The sequence below is a fragment of the Lasioglossum baleicum genome, chromosome 6 (assembly GCF_051020765.1).
Source record: "Lasioglossum baleicum chromosome 6, iyLasBale1, whole genome shotgun sequence".
NCBI classification, from domain to species: domain Eukaryota; kingdom Metazoa; phylum Arthropoda; class Insecta; order Hymenoptera; family Halictidae; genus Lasioglossum; species Lasioglossum baleicum.
The window spans coordinates 13,254,168-13,273,389 of NC_134934.1; the positions used below are offsets into that span (position 1 = coordinate 13,254,168).

The 19,222-nt window shown below is 43.7% G+C and overlaps 1 protein-coding gene across 3 annotated transcripts; it reads right to left on the reverse strand.

The window, feature by feature from the left end:
• Positions 1-345: 345 nt before the first annotated feature.
• On the reverse strand, positions 346-18,390 carry LOC143209478 (uncharacterized). 3 transcript variants are annotated; one of them, XM_076425153.1, is made up of 9 exons: positions 17,784-18,390; positions 17,633-17,697; positions 14,700-14,906; positions 10,580-10,841; positions 9,121-9,403; positions 7,215-7,403; positions 4,929-5,047; positions 2,452-4,857; positions 346-2,370 (listed from the first exon to the last, which is right to left on the reverse strand). In XM_076425153.1, exons 3-8 carry the CDS (start codon positions 14,763-14,765, stop codon positions 3,347-3,349), a joined length of 2,430 nt encoding a protein of 809 aa, XP_076281268.1. In that variant the 5' UTR covers positions 14,766-14,906; positions 17,633-17,697; positions 17,784-18,390; the 3' UTR covers positions 346-2,370; positions 2,452-3,346. The 3 variants fall into 3 exon arrangements, with proteins under 3 accessions (XP_076281268.1, XP_076281267.1, XP_076281266.1); XM_076425152.1 differs by having other exon boundaries at positions 14,700-14,911; XM_076425151.1 differs by having other exon boundaries at positions 14,700-14,911; positions 17,633-18,390.
• Positions 18,391-19,222: the final 832 nt, after the last annotated feature.

The following is a 19,222-nucleotide window of genomic DNA, read 5'->3' on the forward strand; positions in this document are numbered from 1 at the left end:
TCCACTGCTTTAAATTGTGCGTGCCCGTTTTTGTCATAAATGCATAAAATCCGCAGTCTAGCAATGACTTAATAGTTACCTACTCTATTTTAAAGTTTGCCATGATCGTGTATCGACCGCAGGAAATTGATTAGCATTGCTTTTACCGTTCAGGCAAGCACAGAGTAAAGCGGATACATAAATTTCAACAAAATTGGGACTCGTTTCGGCATTCGCGACAGATCCCTCAGAGAAATTAGCATTTATTTCAGCATTTCCCCTGGTAACGACACATTCATTTGCGATTTCCGCGGATAAATGTATGCAGAAATTTCTTGTCCAATTATTCCCGAATTCTGGACCACTGAGGAACGATGTCAAAGGCCTGGCTGACCGGCTCGGGGCTCGTTATACGTATCTGCCGGGCGTTGGCTGCGCCGCAGATTCAAAGACGACGTAATTGCATCTCGTGCGCAATGTACGCTACTTACGTATCTCTTAATTAATTCGTGCCTCGCCCCGCCCGGTAATTATTTCCATATCGCCAGACACGTACCCCCGTGACCCTCCTCCGGTGGCTGTGTCGGCTCGACGACGACGACGACGCCGACGACGACGCCGCGCCGTCGACGACTACGCACCGCGTGTCGGGAATATCGAGTATTTCCAACCTCGACCCCCGTGTATCGCCTCGACCCCCCACTTCTCCTTGCCTCGTTTTATTCGTAATTAATTACGCGGCAACGAGATACACGAACGAACCCGGGGAGAGAGAAAAAGAAGAATGCCTATCGCGGCGAAACAATTCACTTTCCGGAGATCCGGTATTTATGGGGCCCTCATCGACCATGGGAATGCTCGCCAAGAGGTATTAATAGCATGATTTCGGTCGCGATAAACACCGTTTTTAGATCGCCCCAGACCAGCCTGGATCCTGATTAAGGGTGGCTTCTTTGTCTCCTTTGGAAATTGGAAAGTTTTTAAAGTTCACAGGGTGGGTTTGGTTCGAAGGTAAAAATTTGTTAACATAAGGGTGAATTTTCTTTCGATTCTTACGGTTGAAGGAACCTGCAAAATCTAAATTATCTTTGTAATGCCCAGGACCTGAAGTTAAACAAACAAGAATTGCTTGTAATAAAAAAGGTGGTTCTAGGTAAAAAGAAAATTCAATTTTATAATTTTTCTGGTTCAAAAATTCGTGATTTCTTGATTTATTGATTATCCTTATCACGTAAAATAGAATAGTATAATTTCTCTTAAAAAATGGGAGGTTTCAAAACGTAGATTCAGTGTAAATCGAGGAAAGATCAGGAGCTTAAATAATATTCATTCATGTTGCTCGTCTCGTTCGTGTCTCAAAAGAATACCGAAAGACTTCACTTCTCTAGCGTATGTATTTCTAAAGTTAGCAAACGTTGCTTACAGCGTGTCAACAAGGTTTATTTCGACAGTTTCAACAGCGTCGCGTTCATCCTAGAGATCTCCCAATGAAACTGTAGATGCAAGCTTGCGGTTAACGTCTCTAACGGAATCAACCATAGAAAATGTAACTCGACGAAAAATTCGCCTTAATAAGGCCACCATCAGCATCCCCGTAGCGAGGTGATTTGCATTTTAGATAACTATTAGTCGTAAACATACTTTCTACATTGCGAACCTAGCTGGTTCGCTCCGTATAACTAACATCATCTCGAGTCATGCTTCTTTTACCACAGAGTACTTCAAATTACAAAAGCAAAAGAAAAGCTTGAACAGATTTCAATACGAGTGATGTCGCTCCTTGGAGTTTTCTAATTTACCAATAAATTCATACACAAAAAAACGCTGAGTCTTCAGGTTCGAAGCTTACATTTTCCCTGCACGAAGACTCGCAATGATTATAAACTTACATAATCTCGAGATCGACTGAAGCTCGTCGCAACACGTTCTACCGTCGTTTATTCACGGAATACAGATAATCGGGTTGTTCAGCGCATCGTATATACATATTAAGCGTCCGTTTAACAAAGAGTCGTTCAGCATGACGAATGGAACGCGGGAAGATCGTGAAATAGGAACGGTCGGGAATCATTCTACGGGTCCTAGTACCACAATCCAGTTAATTCACAGTCACATTCCGCCGGCCACACCTTGGACAGCTCACGAGGAACAGGAACCTCTTGCGGTGTGTAATGTAATATTTACATTTCAATTACGCTAATACCGTCCCGGGGACGGCCGAAATCGAATGTCGCAATCAGTTAATTAAATCGCCGAGGAATCTCCGGCTGCTCCCCGTCGATCGAAGAGCAAGGCGGGGTAAACGATCACAGGAACGATCGATCCACCATTTTCCCAGCATTCGTCGATTCTCGTCCAGTTGATCGACGATCGCGGATATGCAAATCGCCCCTGAAAGAAACGACGCTCGTTCAATGTACATTCGTGATCCACGTAATCATCCACGATCGTAGAATACTTCGGCATCATTACCTCATTCATTTCTCCGATGATCCATCGACGATAAACAAACAACTCGTGACACTGCTCGGCGGAGCGCGATCTATGCACGCGAGGATCGTGATCGGGGAATACAAGAATCACTATAGCGCCGATGCCCGTGGCTCGCGTCCAACAAACGGTAGCTTCTGAGCGGTGTCATAACGTTCGATACAAAGTCGGATAAGAGTGGTGGAGCGGGGTTCCCACGTGCTTCACGGATCAGTCCGATTTTTATATAGATCATTCGCCTGATTATGTAACCTCCTGCATTCTTACGATTGACGTAGACGAACGTCTCCTCCCCGCCGCGGCTGCGACATGTGTCGTCGTAGCCGTGCTCTTCTCTCAATGATTCATTGGGCGGAAGTACTTTCGGCGACGTCCGATTTGTCCTAAATAATTGTGTTGCAGCACGTCCTCTATTTTCCAACAGTTTCCCGACAGTTTTCTTTGATACTCTCTTGCGAACTTCAATGAAAATTCTCACGTCGACAATTCCTCTTTCATTCATCAATCGTGACATTGCAAGGCACCGTTTGTACTATTCAGCTTCGTATACCAGTTAACAAATTGGTCTCCAGAATAATCTACTATTTACATTGTAGCTCTCGTAGATGCTCTTCAAGGTCTTCAGTCTCCATTGAAGATGTTGCTCCTCGAGCTCGGTTCAATGTCGGAGCATTCTTGGGCCAATCGAGCATCAGTCAGGTTAATCAGGCCGGGATCCCAGTGCGTTGTCCAAGAACATGATATCTCCATCGTAAGCCTGATCGTTGAGGCTCGAGCATCGAGCAACGAGCCGCACGGATCATCCCCCAAAGCCCAAGCAAATTCCGCGCGGTCTGTGCCGTCATCCATCATCAAAGCGAGAGAGATCGGTCGTTGATCAATTGCTGACGGATCTGCTGGTGCTCTCGAGGGAGCCTCTGCGCGCGTTCTCGGTCCTCAGGATGACACCCTGAGCGATGCCGTAGTGCTCGTAGGGGTCTTTGCGGTAGGCGACCGGTTCCTCGACGCGGTGGCCGTTGTTCCTCGGTCTCGGCGGCGTGGACGTTCTCGCGGGGCTGTTCTTCGGGGTCAAAGTCCTCGCGGGCGTGGAGGTCGGGCTGGTCTTGGGCGTTGCTTGCGAACCGGTCTTCGGATTAGCGTTGGACTCGTTCGGCACCGTTGGGACGGTGTTCATCCCCTGCAACGCGTTGAAGCTCTGCATGACTAGATGAGAGGCGACCGACATCGTCAGCGGATTTGCCGGGGGGGCCGGCCCGGCCGCGGATTTCTCGTTTCGGGCTACCGGCGGAGCGTTACTCAATTGATTCTCCACTCGAGTCGCTACCGCCGCCGTTGCCGTTGCCGGTGCCGCCGGCATTACCGCGGATTGATTTTCTACTCGAGACATTGATTGGGCCGCGGATCGATTCGACCTCTCGCCCCGAGCCATCGCCGGCGAAGTCGACGATTGGCCGACGTCCGCTTGAGCCTGAGCCTGTTTCTGTGCCTGTGCCACTGCCTGCGCCGGTGACCTGTCCGTTTCGCGAGGCAAAACCGATCTGTCCGTCTGCGAGCCCGAAAGCGCCGTGATCGACTGGCTCTTCTTCACCGAATCCGCGCGGCTTCCGTTCAGCACCGGAGAGGTCGGCGCTGGAAACGGGGCGGTATGCGACCGATGCTTCCTGGTGGGAATCTGCGGACTTCCGGGAAGACTACGATCAACCTGCGAACCGTTTCGATCCTGCGAGTTCGAGGTTGGAGGCTCCTCTAAATTCGATTTAGGAACGCCGCTGGTTGTGGCTATGGGAACATCTTGGGGACTGTTGAAGCTGTTCAGGTGCGACTTGTTGAGCTGACCGTTCATGCCATTGATCGACTTGGTCTCTTCCGTTGTGTCGTTTAGTTTCTGGGGTACGGTAGATGGTAACGAGGTCCCGTTTGTCCCGTTCTTCAGGATCGCCAGGCTTGGGTCGCCGTTCGGGAAGCTGGCAAACCGGGCGATCGTCTCCCGTTCTTCAGCCACTTGCGGCGCGAATGGAATCTTCCTCTCGGTGGGCTTAATGGTCTGCCGCTTTCTCGGCGCGGACGTGTCTGCTCTGTGCTTCTGTCTCCTGGTGTCGCTCGTCTTGACCCGCGTCTCCGGGAAGTGTCTGCCTTTCATCGAGCTCGGCTCTTCCTCCTCCTCGTAGATCCGGATGTCCTCGTTCAGATCCGAGTCGTCCTCCTCGTACTCCTCGATTATCGCGCTAGCCTGGATCCACTCTCTGATACGGTCTTTCTTCTTCGAACGGTCCACTGTCGTCTCCACGCCGTACGTCGTCAGTGTGTGCAGTAGCTGATTCTTCTCCTCCAACGAGCTGTGGAAGCTGTACATCGAGGGACACAGCTCGTCCCTCTCGTCCGCGCCACCTGTGCAAACGCGAAGCCAATCAAGTAGACGCCGGACGAGTCAGCGAGGTTTAATTTCGAGGGATCGTTACCGTTCATCGCCTTCTCCGCGCCTAGTTTCGCCAGCCAACGGTCCTCCACGTATTTGTTTACCTCCAAGACGCTCGCGGGCCTCTTCTCCGCTTTCGGGTCCAGTAGGCGTTTGAACATTCTGGGAAACGAGACTTTGTTACGGACTTGAACGGTTTTAAGGTCGATCTACACTATACGGCACGGACCGGAAGTCAGTGGAAAAATTTGGAGGTGTTTAGGTGGATGGTAAGCAGCAAAACAAATTGCATTAGCGGACGTGTTAGATCATCTATAGCGGTGAATGTAATTTTAGGAATTGTGAGTTTATACGGCACATTTCATGATGAAGACTTCGTGACATATTTTTTTACATTCTGAAAGCATTAATATACTTCTCTTATCTTATCTGGCTATGTCGGAAACGTTTTCTAATAAATTCAAAGCTGGAACATTAAAGAGTTCAGTTCCAAATAGAAGAGATCTAGATCTAAATCGAAGTTAGGTGTCTCACTATACAGATAATACTAATTACAAGTATCGACTGTTACCAACCAAACCAACCAAACCAATCAGTGTTTATGTACAGCTAAATTAGTCCTCCACCGATTTATGACTTAGTCGACCGACCCGCCGAACACGTTTAATGATCTTCTTTTGGGACAATAAACTATTGAACGCGTGCTGCTGCATCCGTGGCCGTCATCGCGCTTATTTCGAAAATAAACCGAGGCTAAAAGCATCCCCACAGATTCCGGTTTATGTGTCCCCCAGATAATTTAGTCGTATGATTGTTTTCTCCGGGGGAACATCAGTGCATAGAAATTCTTTCTTTTTTACCAACTTCTCGAAGCTAGCGACGAGTTTGATACTCGTGAATAGCGATCGATTTCGTGCCTACGATTCGTGTCACCGGGTTCGATCTGTACTGGTTTATTCCACGAGCTTATGAAGTACTTGGTATCATTCAGCTGTTCTCGAAACTTTTAATGGCCACGTTCGAGTGCTCTCGTAAGTAGACCGCGGATTTTATGCGTTTACCACGCGCGTGTGCAGACAAAACACAGAACAGTAAAGACCGTTTGATTTTTCGTTGAACGGAGACTGTTTTATCGGGTTGTGTAATTTCTATTCTTGCAAGTTAACTTCGAAAATTGTGTTCGTTCGCTTCGCTGATAAAAATTCGCCCATTTTATGTTTCCGGTGCTGCTAAATACTTTATTTTTCTGCCATGCTGTTGTCGTTCGATGTATTCGTTTAACCCTTCGAAAGCGGTGGCCGGGTCAATTTCGACCTATAGTATCAATATCGTTTTCATATTTTTCATATATGTTTGAAATATTTGTTTTCAACATTGCTAAATAATAAAATATTTAAAAAAAACTTTTTAGAAACCACGCTTATATTAAAATGCACTAAAAGGGAGAAAATAATTTTTTCCCAGGTTCTCCAATAAAATACCGAATCCAGTTAAATGATTAATAATATCTTTCCCCAAAATTTTAAGCAATTAGTTCAAAATTTCTTCTGTTATGAAGTTAGTGCCGGAATAGATAGAAAATTACGAAAACTACGTCAATATAGTTCAGCGCACCACGCTTTTATTTTTATCGTCACTAATGTCATGATTTTATTTTTTATATTAAATATTTCTATCTATTCTGACACTAATTTTACAACAGAAGAAATTTTGAACTAATTGCTTAAAATTTTGGGGAAAAATATTATTAATCATTTAACTGGATTCGGTATTTTATGGAGAACCAGGAAAAAAAATTATTTTCTCCTTTTTAGTGCATTTTAATATAAACGTGGTTTTTAAAAAGTTTTTTTTATATATTTTATTTTCTGCTTTTATTGTCATCGGAAGAGGGTGTGTGTATACAAAATTTCAGCAAGATTGGAATATGAGAGAGGTTTAAAATTCGATTACAAGATTTGACGCACACAACAACACAGCAAGTTAGTATAAGCGTGGTAAAGTGATGAATAAATAAAATTGTTGTAGATTTAAGTGTAAGGCAAAAATGGGTGGAAAGTATGAGAAGATACACCGAGACAGCAGTTCTGCGATAGATCTAATTATGTGCAACCGTTTCAAGAATGATTTGATGTGTCCTCAGATTTTGTTAGTGACCGTGTTTTTTGGAAATGGAACAACGTGAATAAGAATTAATTATATCGTCACACTCGTCTCGCGTTTCGAAATTTCCAAGCAGACGATGGCTCGGTTTCCAGATAAGATAGGAGTCATTAAAGTTTCGTGACTGCTGGCGCCTGGTCCGCGTCACACATTCGAAGAAACTGACCTCTGCGCCCGCGAGCTGATCAGCTGAAATAATTTCGGTTTCTTGGCTATGTTGAGCGTCGCGTTGTGCCAGTTTTGATATCTGGTGTACCGCGGGTCGTCCAACGCCGCCTTCTGCCACGGCAGGCATCCGGTCAGACAGACAAATAGGACAATGCCGAATTGCCAGACGTCGTGCGACGTGAGGGCTCTGAAACCGTGAAACGTAATACACTGAACAAGTCGTCCGAGATAATGTCATTCACGTTTTCGCCTCGTATGATTCTTATAACTCGTGCGCAGCTTGTTCGAGCTTCATTCAGAGAGCCTTCCAAAACCCGCGGCGCTCCAACCGAAATTCTTTTAACAATTCCAACTCCACCGAAAAAATTCTGTACTCTGCAAAACACGCTGATATCTTGTACTCGTAGCGAATCTAACAACTTCAGAAATGTGAACATTCACGAAACAGCATCTGAACTCATTTGAACATACAAAAATGTTGCTATATTGGCTGCGAGATTGACTTTGGAGGTGGGTTTATCCCCCAAGTGAACTTTTAACGTGAACATTAACTATACTCACAACATTTATATAAGAATGATTGAATAACAATTGACTGTTTGACTCAAATCTTTAAACAATTACTTCTAAAGATGCACATGACTTCGGAGGCTGTAATATTCCGCTAATTCGATTAACATAGAGCTAATACATCTCTTAAGGGTATCATTTCTCGATAATACAAAGATGGGTTTTTTAAAGATCAAAGAATAAAAGATCAATCCAGGCTGCAGTCGCCCTTAAAAGTTCTACTTTTACGTTCACGAGGCGTAATTTGCATTATTCGGCAGCATGCAGCCTGTCTTCTGGAAATGGATCTCGAAATTATCGAGATTCTCGAAAGGATCCGGATTAAGAAAAGAAGATTCAATGAATAAATTGTATAAAGCGGGTTTTCGGAAACGCCTCAAATATTGGAAATCTCATGCCACAATTGCTTCTACAGCGAGTCTTATAACAGTAACCGAGTACTGAAAACCCTGAAATTTGCGAGAACCCCGATACTTTCGAGAATCTAGAACATTTTCTATAATAATGCACATTACGCCTCGTAAACGTAAAAATAGGTCTTTTGAGGGCGACTCCAGGCTAGATTGATCCTTTATCTAGCGCTTTGGCTACTGAAAAACCCCATGTTTGCATTAGCGAGAAGTGAAAAGGCGCATCTGACACCCTTCCAATCCTGGAAACTAGACTACCCCCATAAATAATTATTAGGATTTCTAAACAATGGCATCTTGTAATACATGAATCGAGAACAATGTGGGACAAACCGACGAATTCTATGTCAAAATCAAAGAACTTTCGATAGAAATGATATAGAGTGATGATTTTTTTACATTAAAGCTGAAACATTGCAGAATATGAAAAAAATAGTGAGTTTATGGTACGAACGTTTTTTAACCTTGAAAAAAATCGTTAAACTTGCACAATTATGCGCCGTAGAACGATATAAATTCATGAACATCAGAGCAAGCATAAATCCCAGCTGAGAGCCTAACCGTCTCATAAGCAGTGCGCGACTGTAAATGTCTTATGAGGGTCCGCATAACTCCATAATTCGGGAGCAAGTGCTCAACTATTTAATCCACCCCCAAAGTGGTCCCACATATTACAGGGATGTCCTTTGTATCCTGAAATACGATTCTCCAAGCTCCGACTGTACTCTCATTACTGGTGTGCATTAGTCTTCCGGAAGCGGAAATGATCAACCACCACCGGGAAGATAAAGCACTGTGAATGGACGACTATCGGTTTCTTCGAAAATATAATATCAGAGATGAAATCGACGCAATTTCGCGAACATTATTGGAACGTTACAAGTGGGCAAGGTAATTACTGGTAATGGTCAATCGTATAATTACTTGTACGTCTCGTCAGTGTCGATCTGCAATACCTCGGGCGGCGAGTATGGCAGCCACTCGTTGTGTCGTCGCACCACGGTGTTCACCCGTCTGGTCTCGCCGAAATCGCAGAGCTTGATCCGCGAAAAGTCGCTGCGAAAGACGAGCACGTTGTCCAGCTTGATGTCACGGTGCACCAATTCGCGGCTGTGGATGTGATACACCGCTGCAGCCAATTGTCTGGCCACCCTCTTCGCATGCAACTCCCCTAAACCCGTCTCTGTCACGTTGGACGTTAGATCTCCTGAAAAATGGAAAACCACGAACGATATTAATGACTCCGTGATAGTGACTGTCCGGCCAAAGGTGGATCCTAATTAATTAGATCTTAGGCGGGGAGCGAAGAATGTGGTAGAAAGTCAAATATTGTTTCTCGGGAAATTGTTATAGGCAATGATTCAATTAGTCAATTGGAATATTCATCTTCAGCTAGATTATTAATAATTTTACGGTGCGTGAATTCTAGCGTCTTTCCAAGGATACGAGGTATTTACAGTACAATTAACTTCTTCATCAAGCCATTAATCACTCAGCCAGTACGTGCAAAAAGATTAATGGCGAACTAATTGCACGCTGCCGCGCGTAAGGGGTTCTCCGAGTTTCTCGTTCTTCCGCGGACACTTTGATTGACGGAAAAGTTACGCACCCTTTACTATATAGGGATGTGATGATTAGACCGCGGATCTTTATGCAAAATAAACGTTGTTTCCGTCTAGAAAAATATCTTTGCACAATTACACCAAAATCCATCAGCAACGTAAGACCTTGTCGCTAAAGAAACAACGGTACACCCGATCCCACAGTTTTTTTATGAATGAGCATTTATTTGAAACATCGATGTTTCACTTTGATGTTTAAACAAATTTCCATAGATAGAAGAACGTTTATATTCTTATAAAAATATAAGAAATTAATATTAGGCTTTTAATATAATAATTAAGCTTCTATTACTATTTTTTAAATTATTTTCTATTGATTTTCAATGTCATACATTTATCTTAATTTTAACATGATATAAAAAATTGAGTAAATTCATTGTAATTTAAAAAAAATTAAAAATTGAGGGAAAATTTTAATATTATTTAAAAATAACATTGAATTTGCGATCAGCGACCTCAAAAACCTTAGTACACGGTGTTTTTAGAAAGGTTTTCAGCTTTTCGGCGTTTTGGAACACTGTGTACACGAAAAGAATGAACAGGATATCTTAGGAATTATCTTGTGATGTCATGTGTTCCAGTCATCTTTGCTTCACCGGATTCTCGGCTTCCCTATACACATACTATACACATGCCGCGTCTATGAGATTATACTGCCCAAGACTCTGTCACACTCAATTGGCTGGTATGTAAGTATATGTATACAGTTGTTTACTTTTACTGACTAGTGTCGTAGGATCGAGTATAGGTCATGTTCTCACCTAAGGGGGCGTACTCCTGGCTAAAAACATAGAACCCGGCGGTCTCGAATGCGACGTCGTAGGTGGTGATGATGTTTCTGTGCGCCGCCAGGTGCAAACCGTAATGGAACTCGCGAAAGAAGTCGGAGATGCCGGTGTACGCCTTTGGCAGAGCCTTGAGCACCATCTCGGTCTGGGTGCTGCGGTGCTCGGTCAGCAGGATCTTGCCGAACCATCCTTCGCCGACGATTTGCAGGATATCGAACTCGTCGATCAGATTCACCTGTTCGGGAGAAGAAAGTACGGCGGCTCAGCTGGTGCGATGGATCGCGGACCGATCCAGGGGAACGTGCGAGACCCAACGGAACAGCTGCAACTTCCCCCGAAATCGATTCGGATCGCGAAAGGGACGGTAGATGGCGAAAAGCCGGTGAAGTCAGACCATCGAGAATGGACTATGTCCGTCTCGACCATCTATTTTTAATTCCACTCACGACGGCGCGGCATTCCGTCCGTCACGTTGTTCTTTTAGTTCGGGTCGTAAACACATTCGTATTAATTCATAAACAATTTTAATTTTCCATTCCCGATCAAAAATATATAACTCGTGCAATTTTCATTATTTTTACTTGAAAAAAAATCACACGCATACGTGAAATGCTAATAAATATGTGTGCAAAATCTCAACGCAAAAGGTTCAATAATCTTTCCGAAAAAAATTCGATAAGACGGCCTCGATAATAAGAATACATACCTCCTGACGGGGGTTGACTCGTTTGACGTGCCTTCTCATTTCTCGATAATGCAAAGATGAGGTTTGTCAAAAGCCAAAGCGCTGGATAAAAGATCAATCTAGGCCGCAGATCGCCCTCAAAAGTCCTATTTTTACATTTACGAGGCGTAATTTGCATTATTCGGAAGCATACAGTTGCGCATGGAGCTATTTTCATAAAGCTGCGACAGCTACATGCTGCCGAATAATGCAAATTACGTCTCGTAAACGTAAAAATAGGACTTTCGAGGACGATGAAATGAGAAGGCGCATCCCGCACCCTTGCAATCCTGGAAACGAGTCTACCCCCTTCACCCCATGCCGTACCATTTTCTTTACAGTTACGGTGATTAAAACGTTTTTATCCCCAAAAATGTCGTAGAAGCGAAAATAAAATTTATATTTTTTGTATAGCTAAGTTAATTTTAATGGTTAAATATTAATTGCAAACGAATCAAATTTTATTTCATCTGAAAAGAAACGCGTAACATTCATATTTGTTAGACTTCGTTAAAATCTTCATGACGAGTGTGACTCGTTAAAATACGACAAGGGGTTAAGGAGTGGCTTCCGGATATAACGAGAAGATCCAAGAACGTTTTTCGACGCGCCAAGCGACTCGATTCGCCGATTCGATGCATAATTGAACGAGCAAAACGTCCCGATCCGTACCCGGAACGCTAGAGGTGGTACGGTTTGAGGAACTATACCGGGCGAGCGGTTAGACGTACGGGACGCGACGGAATTGCGAATTGTCGGAAGTTGCCCGGAACTTCGATATAGTTCGCCGGGGAAGTTTGGACTCGAAGCGTTTTGTCTTACGGACTCTTCTGGTGTATATTCTGTTGAGTAACTGAAGTCGACCGAACTTCGCAGAAGTTTGATGTAATACTTGCACCTTTCGCTGACGAATCTTGTCGGGCTGGCGACAGTCGGCTCTTCCTTATGGCAGCGAAAGTTGCAACGAAATAATTGGCCCTCCGAGGCGCTAACGTAATTTATATTACTACGACGCACATAACGATGTTCGGGGATTCAGGTTCGACGATTATTCGGTTTGTATAAGTTCACAAATTTTAGATTCTATGATTGCACCCAAGGACACGTGTATAATGCTGCTTTGTACGCGGCGGATCAATGAGAGTATTGTCAGACTCGATTGTTTGAATTTACGTTTCAATGTAGACTAAACGACCTGCATTTTTGTGAAATTGGTTAAAAGAATCCTGAATAACTACTTCGAACCTATGTACCTGCATAGTGCCTAAGGGTAGGGATGGGATCAAGTACCTCGCAAACAGGTTCAAACTTTGATTGATTGAATTCGAACTCTCTATAAGTACTTCGAAAAACAGAAATAGTACTCCTAAGTATACTCGAACCTATGCCAGACAGTTTCGAACCTTTTACAAGTACTTTGGTAAACGGAAATAATACTTGCAAGTATGTATATTCGAATCTTGGTGGAACAGATTCGAAACTTTTCTGAATATCGTACCGGAAATTCTCTGACTTTTCTAATCATTATATTTTTTACCTTTAAAATCAATTATGTTGTCCTCTGATGCATAATTTAATTCAACATGTACAACTATATAATTTCATAATCTATCGGAAATGTTATTCTTAAATAGTTACGGATTTAATAAAAAAAGTGCTTAAAACCTACTATGCAGTTCTGATTTATACGATTCGAGTACTACTCGTGAAAGATTCGATTCCTTTCAACATCGAAGTACTTATAAGTATCTTTTCGAAACTTGTGAGTACTCATTCCGAGGTTCGATATCAGTTTGTATAAAATGAATACTTTTCAAATATAATCATTGAAACATTATCGCTTTTAAGTAGTAATCGAAACCCGTGAAATGAAACTTGGTTATTGAAATTGACTCGGATTCGTGAGTACATATTGAACTCGATCCTATCCCTACCTAAGGGTCTCCTTTTTTCTTTTCCTTCACTTCTGACAATGTTATTACTCTGTAATGTACGTTGTAATAAATCTCATAAGAAAAAAATTTCCTAATAAAAAAAAACAAAAAATTCTAAAGAACAAGGACAGTCTTAGAGAGCCAATTTATTTTTCTAAGCTTGTCAGAGAATCGAAACTAAGCCTCTTCATGAAATAACAAGTACACAAAAATGAATGGAACTATGAACACTGTTTTTAAAATATTATTTGTGTAGTAAATTACTTATCCCTTAACTTCTATACCTCGCCTATCCGTTCTTCTCGTAAATATATAAAATCCCTAGCCTAGCTCCCCAAGCGTTCAACTCTAGACAGGCTAAGTCAGACGAACCAAAACAATTTAAAGAACCGGCTTTGACCGAGCGCGTGTAACGTCCCCAGTATTTCCTTCCCTCATAATTCACATCGTGCGTAATATTACATCGGTAAGTAGCAATAGCCGTCCCGACCGAAAAGCCGTCCAAGTCCTCGGACCTCGAAGGTCGCGTCGCGTCTGTGGTATAATGTCACGGATCGAAGGCAGAAAATAGGTGCGAAAGGGTTACCTTTCGGCCGAGATGCACGGTGTGTCCCCGATTTTCCAGAGACTTTCGAAACCCCTCGAGAAGAGGATTTACTGCCTGTCCTTTGGAACAATGGGAACATACGCCGGCCCGGAGATTGCTTTATTACACGCTCGGCCGCGAACTGGCTCTCCTCGTACAACTCGGCGTTAAGTGTTAAAGGTTACAATCGCATCGCGCATTGTCATAAAGTGGGCATCGGGCGAAAGTTGGTTTAGTGCCAGAGAGGAGGAGGATTGGCCGTCCCGCGTTACTGTCCCGATGTAAATGTTCCACGTACGATCACTATTTCGGGATCCTGACGAGCCGAGACTGGAAACCGCAGGTCTCGCCGCCCCGTAATCCGTCGGCGAATAATTTAAGGATCTATGCGCTACGATACAATCTTCATACGATCGAACGTTCCAGCGCAACGACTCGTTTCGAAAGTCTTTCCCGAGGTGATTCATCGGTCGCGGGAAAAATAGCGGTTGTGTGCGTGACCGACCGCCTGCCTGCCTGTCTGGAGAACCTCCTTTGTCAACTCGAGCTTTTGTTGCTCCGTATATAAACTCGAGGTTTACTGCCTCGTGGAGAAACAGTAAATTTCAAGTAAATTTCTACGTGAAGCGAAGAATTAATCAATTTCGAGGAAAGGGACAATGGCGATTTCACTCTCGACTGTGGCAGGGTAAGAATCTCCTGGGAATGGGACCATAATCGTTTAACTCGTTACGGTAACGAACTTTTATCAGGATTCATTCGATCAGGCCAATCGAAAGAATTGTCTAAGGGGTGAACGCCGGTAGAATGTCGACCGTATGGCGAAGACACGTTTCGGAATTGAGTTACCTTCTCGAGCTCGAACTCTCGTATCCTGTGAATGGAGCCGCCGATGGCTTTCTTCATTAAGCTCATTCTGACGGCCGGTCGTCGATCCTGTGCCACGGGCTCGAATGGAAGCCAAAAGTCAGGATGGCGTTTAACAATCCGGTGTGGTTGACGCTGAGACCGCGAGGCTCACATTCTGTCATTTCGCGGTGAACGCTCTGTCGAACTCTGCGCTGAACAGATTGAAAGTGACTCTGTTACATTGATCGGGCTGTTCCATTACCGGAAAAGAACCATCCTTGCTCACTGTTCCACATTTTCCCGACTGTCTGCGGAATGCGAGCAATTCAAATATGTTCTCAGAAATCTTTTACTATTTCGAAACTACGGTGACCCGAATTATTATAATATTCGGACGCTCTAAAAAAGACGATATCGTTTTTAATATTGTACTATACGATTTGAACTTTTTTTGAAGCTAGAGCAATTAGTTTACTATACATAGAATGTGAAAAGAAATTTTTTTCAAAAAATGCATTGTTCGGAATTGTAGAAACAATACTAAAGGTTGTATTGTACGACCTTTTTTATGTGGCCTATATTGAAAATTAAAAAAATACGTTTTGTAGATCTGTGTCAATTATATGCACTGTGAAAGTTTCATCGTAATCGGTTGATGGGGGAAAAACGGCAGGCATTGAAAGATGTAAGAATCCTTAGACTTATTGCAGGTAGAGGTCGAAAATCGTGAAAATCTGCAATTTTTACCATCTTTAAACGTTTTTAACTCATTACAACGTCGACCGATTTTGACGAAATTTTCAGAATATGTTTAATTGACACGGATCTACAAACGTATTTTTTAAATTTTCAATATAGGCCCACAGAAAAAGGTTGTAAAATGCAAGTTTTAGTATTTTTTCTACAATTCCGATCTATTGCAATTTTTGAAAAAAACTTCTTTTCACATCCGTAGTAAACTAATTGCTCTAGCTTCTCAAAATTGTTCAAATCGTATAGTACAATATTAAAAAAGTTATCCTGTTTTTTAGAGCGTCAGCAGAATTTTTATGAAATTATAATTTCATAAACTTCGCTTTATTATGAATTCTACCTCATTATTGTGAAACATTTAAAATCAGCATTTTTCAGCTACTTACCGGAAGCTTATTAGAATGACTCAATACCTATGTTATATCAAAAAAGAATATAAAAATCTTGTTTTAAAAAATAATCACGAAAGGAGCGATCACGACAGGGTTGCCATTGTTGCCGAATCATTTTTTAAGAAATTCTACTGCGAGTCATAAACATTCATAATCTATTAACCCTTAGCCAATCACACGCCATAAGACAGTTTTCAAACTTTGCATCTGTTTCTTTCGAATTTTGCTAAATCACACGCCCAGTCGAGGGTCAGAACATCGAAGAGGTATCGAAGGGGCGTGTGAAGCTGCCGAAGGCAGTCTTTCGCAGGAAATAAACGCGCGGTCCTTATTCTGTGCAGCGGATATTGCTGAGGATTTGCCAAAGCAGACGAAACATCGCACGCCGCTCCGACGCGACGGATAGAATTTTGGGCGAGGGTAATGCGGCTGGTCGTGTCGTTTTCTGATCCTGTCGGGAATTAAAGCGTTTGCCAAAGCGCGGGGTAAAGTTTGTCGAAAGCTACTTAAACCACGATCACGTGCTCGCGTTTCCGCCGACCGGGGGAGAGTAAGTTTTAGATAATGCTCCCTTTGTGCCGGGTCGCGGGGTATAACAACGCGTTTTCACGGAGCTACAAAGCTCCGTAAGCACCCCGGACCGTTCACGACTGGAAACAACAGAGAGAAAAACGTGTTCGGCAAATGACGTCTCCGCAGGAAAAGGGGGGCGATTTCGGGACAGCTACTTCTCGAGGCAGAAAGATACGTCGAACGCGGCGCGGCTGGCTCGTGAAAAGAATCGCCCCCGACGTTTGATGTTCGGCTACTTCCGAAGGAGAACGTGGTTTCGCGATGCGAAACATGGCGGCCGCATGAAACATTCATGCGAGGCGCACCGGCGAGATGGGAAAAGCATCGATACGCGTTGCAGAGAAACGGGAGTGAAAAGGTGGAGACATGAAAGAAATGCAAAAAGTGTGAAAAATTTTAGAAACGCGCCGGTGCCCGACGCGGCGTTCTCTTTCTCGCGCGAGATGCATCGAACGTGTCGCCGTTGTTCCGTCGGACAAAAGAATTTGAATAACAACCATGGTAGAAGGATCGAAAACCTGTCAGTTAGTTAGCTTGCAGCGTATCCTCTTCTAACTGAGTCCTGAGATGGAACGAAGCATTGCTTTTAACACGGTTTCGGAGAAGGTGGGAGACACCTCCTCGTTGATCGGAGAGTTAATGGACTTTTAGTGTACGACTTTTTAATTATAGCGGATCTAGGTTACAGTGTTTCTACAGCATTCGGGAATGACGGTTGTTATTCTGGAGTACACGTGTCGCGGACGAAAATAGCGTTACAGATTCCGGGACATAATTCCCGGTTGTGTATTATTCCTGTAGAATAAGTAAGTGGCCTCCGTCTAATTTCACGGTTGTTTCTGCTCTATACAGCTTAAGCACGTATTTTCGAATCGCGATAATTGTTGCGCAAGTTGGACAACGAAACGCCGCAAATCTCGGCCGGTGCACACACGCACAGACGGACCGCTTCATTCGCCAAATTGCGGTAACTATATCGGTCACCTTTCTCTGAGGTTTGACTTAATTTCGTTTCGACAAAGGGAATTCGAACTTCGCACGGATAGACTTACATTTGGTTATAACAGGCCTTCCTACGGGGAATCAAATATTTCATTTGAAACCCTGTTCCAGAGATTCTTCGATTCGATTACGGAGGCAATAAATAATATTATTTCCTAAACAGGTTTCGAAGTTAATCAACTGGATCCATAGAAAAATTAAATTCCATCTTACCAAGGGACGTGACTAGACGTCGATTCACTTATGGAACAGTTTCACCGCGGAATCTCACAGTTTCACTATCACAAAAAAGCACAGATTAATTAATCACTTTCCTCGGACGATTGGGATTCGCAAGAGGCTCCTCCAATTCCCGAGCACTCACTCGCACACTTCTCTGGCACTTCGTTCCAAGAATTCGCTTGTGCCACAATTAATCCATCGAAAATGTCAGCCGCGGTGGCATTGTCGGGGGGCGGTTTTCGCCAGGAGATCGCGGCCAGGATCGTCGCGGGGAAAGTGCCTCGATCGGATCGAGGATCGTTTTTGCTGGTATCGTTCAACGAGCCGTAACTGTGCCCGCCGGGATTTGTGATTTTACAGCGGCTCCTGTGTTCGCTGCACTCTTCGAGTGTCTGCAGTATTTATAAAACACCGACCGGAAAGCGCGACTGGCGAGCTGATTTTGGCGCCGAGCCGGCTTGGCCGCGCGCTGACGCCTCGACGCGGACGTCGTCGTCGTCGTCGACGATTTCACGTCGGCTCTCTGTCGACCCGTCGATCCCAAGCGAATCCACAGCGGACACCGCCGCGTGTTTCGCGTACCTTCGCGGCCCCGTCGATGAAGATCATCGTCGAGACTCGCATTTTTGCACGAAATTCGCGGACGCGGTGCGGTCCCGGGAAATTTATACGTCTGCGGCGTGACGCGACGAGCTTTCGGCGTGTTTTATGGGAACGATGAGTAATTCGCGAGTTATTTTCACTCGGAAAACCGGGGCTGGTGGAAATAATGGGGCCGGGATGCTTCGCGAAGAAGAAGACGAACGGAATGGATTTCTTAATTGAACTTCGCCGCCGCGCCGCCGCCGCGCCGTTTCATTTGACAGTGATTCATTCTAATTAGTAGAATTCGTGGACTTTATTACAGTTACCGCGCTTATGGAAGTTAGGGTGATAACATTTAAGGAAGAATAATGGCAAAAGTTTTGGTTAATGTGATAGGAGTCTGCTAATTTTGAATCTTTAATGGAACAGGTCAAGGAACAGATTATGGAAGACTCGTATCGATAAAGCTGTTTTCCTGTGTATGTCTGATAGGATACTGTATTTTACTAGTATATACTAGTACTGTATATGCTAAATGTGAACGTGTTTATTGCATTTCTAGTGTAGAGACTTTGGTGGGAGTAGTCTGGCTCGCAAAAATATTTGGGCCAATTGCGTGGCGTTCGTGGAATTTACCTAGCCCGATTTCGGCGAATTTATAGAGTCATGCGATTTGTCATTACGTGCGAACGCGTTTGTTGTATATGTATACTAAATGATTCGATACTATTTTTTATAACGATTGAGAGTCTACCGCTACACAGTAATATTCATTTAAAACTAACCGTACCGGCTCAAAAAGGTGTCGAATACACATTGATTTATAAAAATGACAAGACTGAACTTATTTAGATTTTACGAAATTTTTATAATAATACGTGATTAAATAAAGAAATTTCTTGAATAATCTCTGATGGAAGCATGTTTATAATTCCAATAATTAAAAAATAAAAAATGTGAAATTGGTCATTTGACTGGTCGTAGTACGGTTAGTGT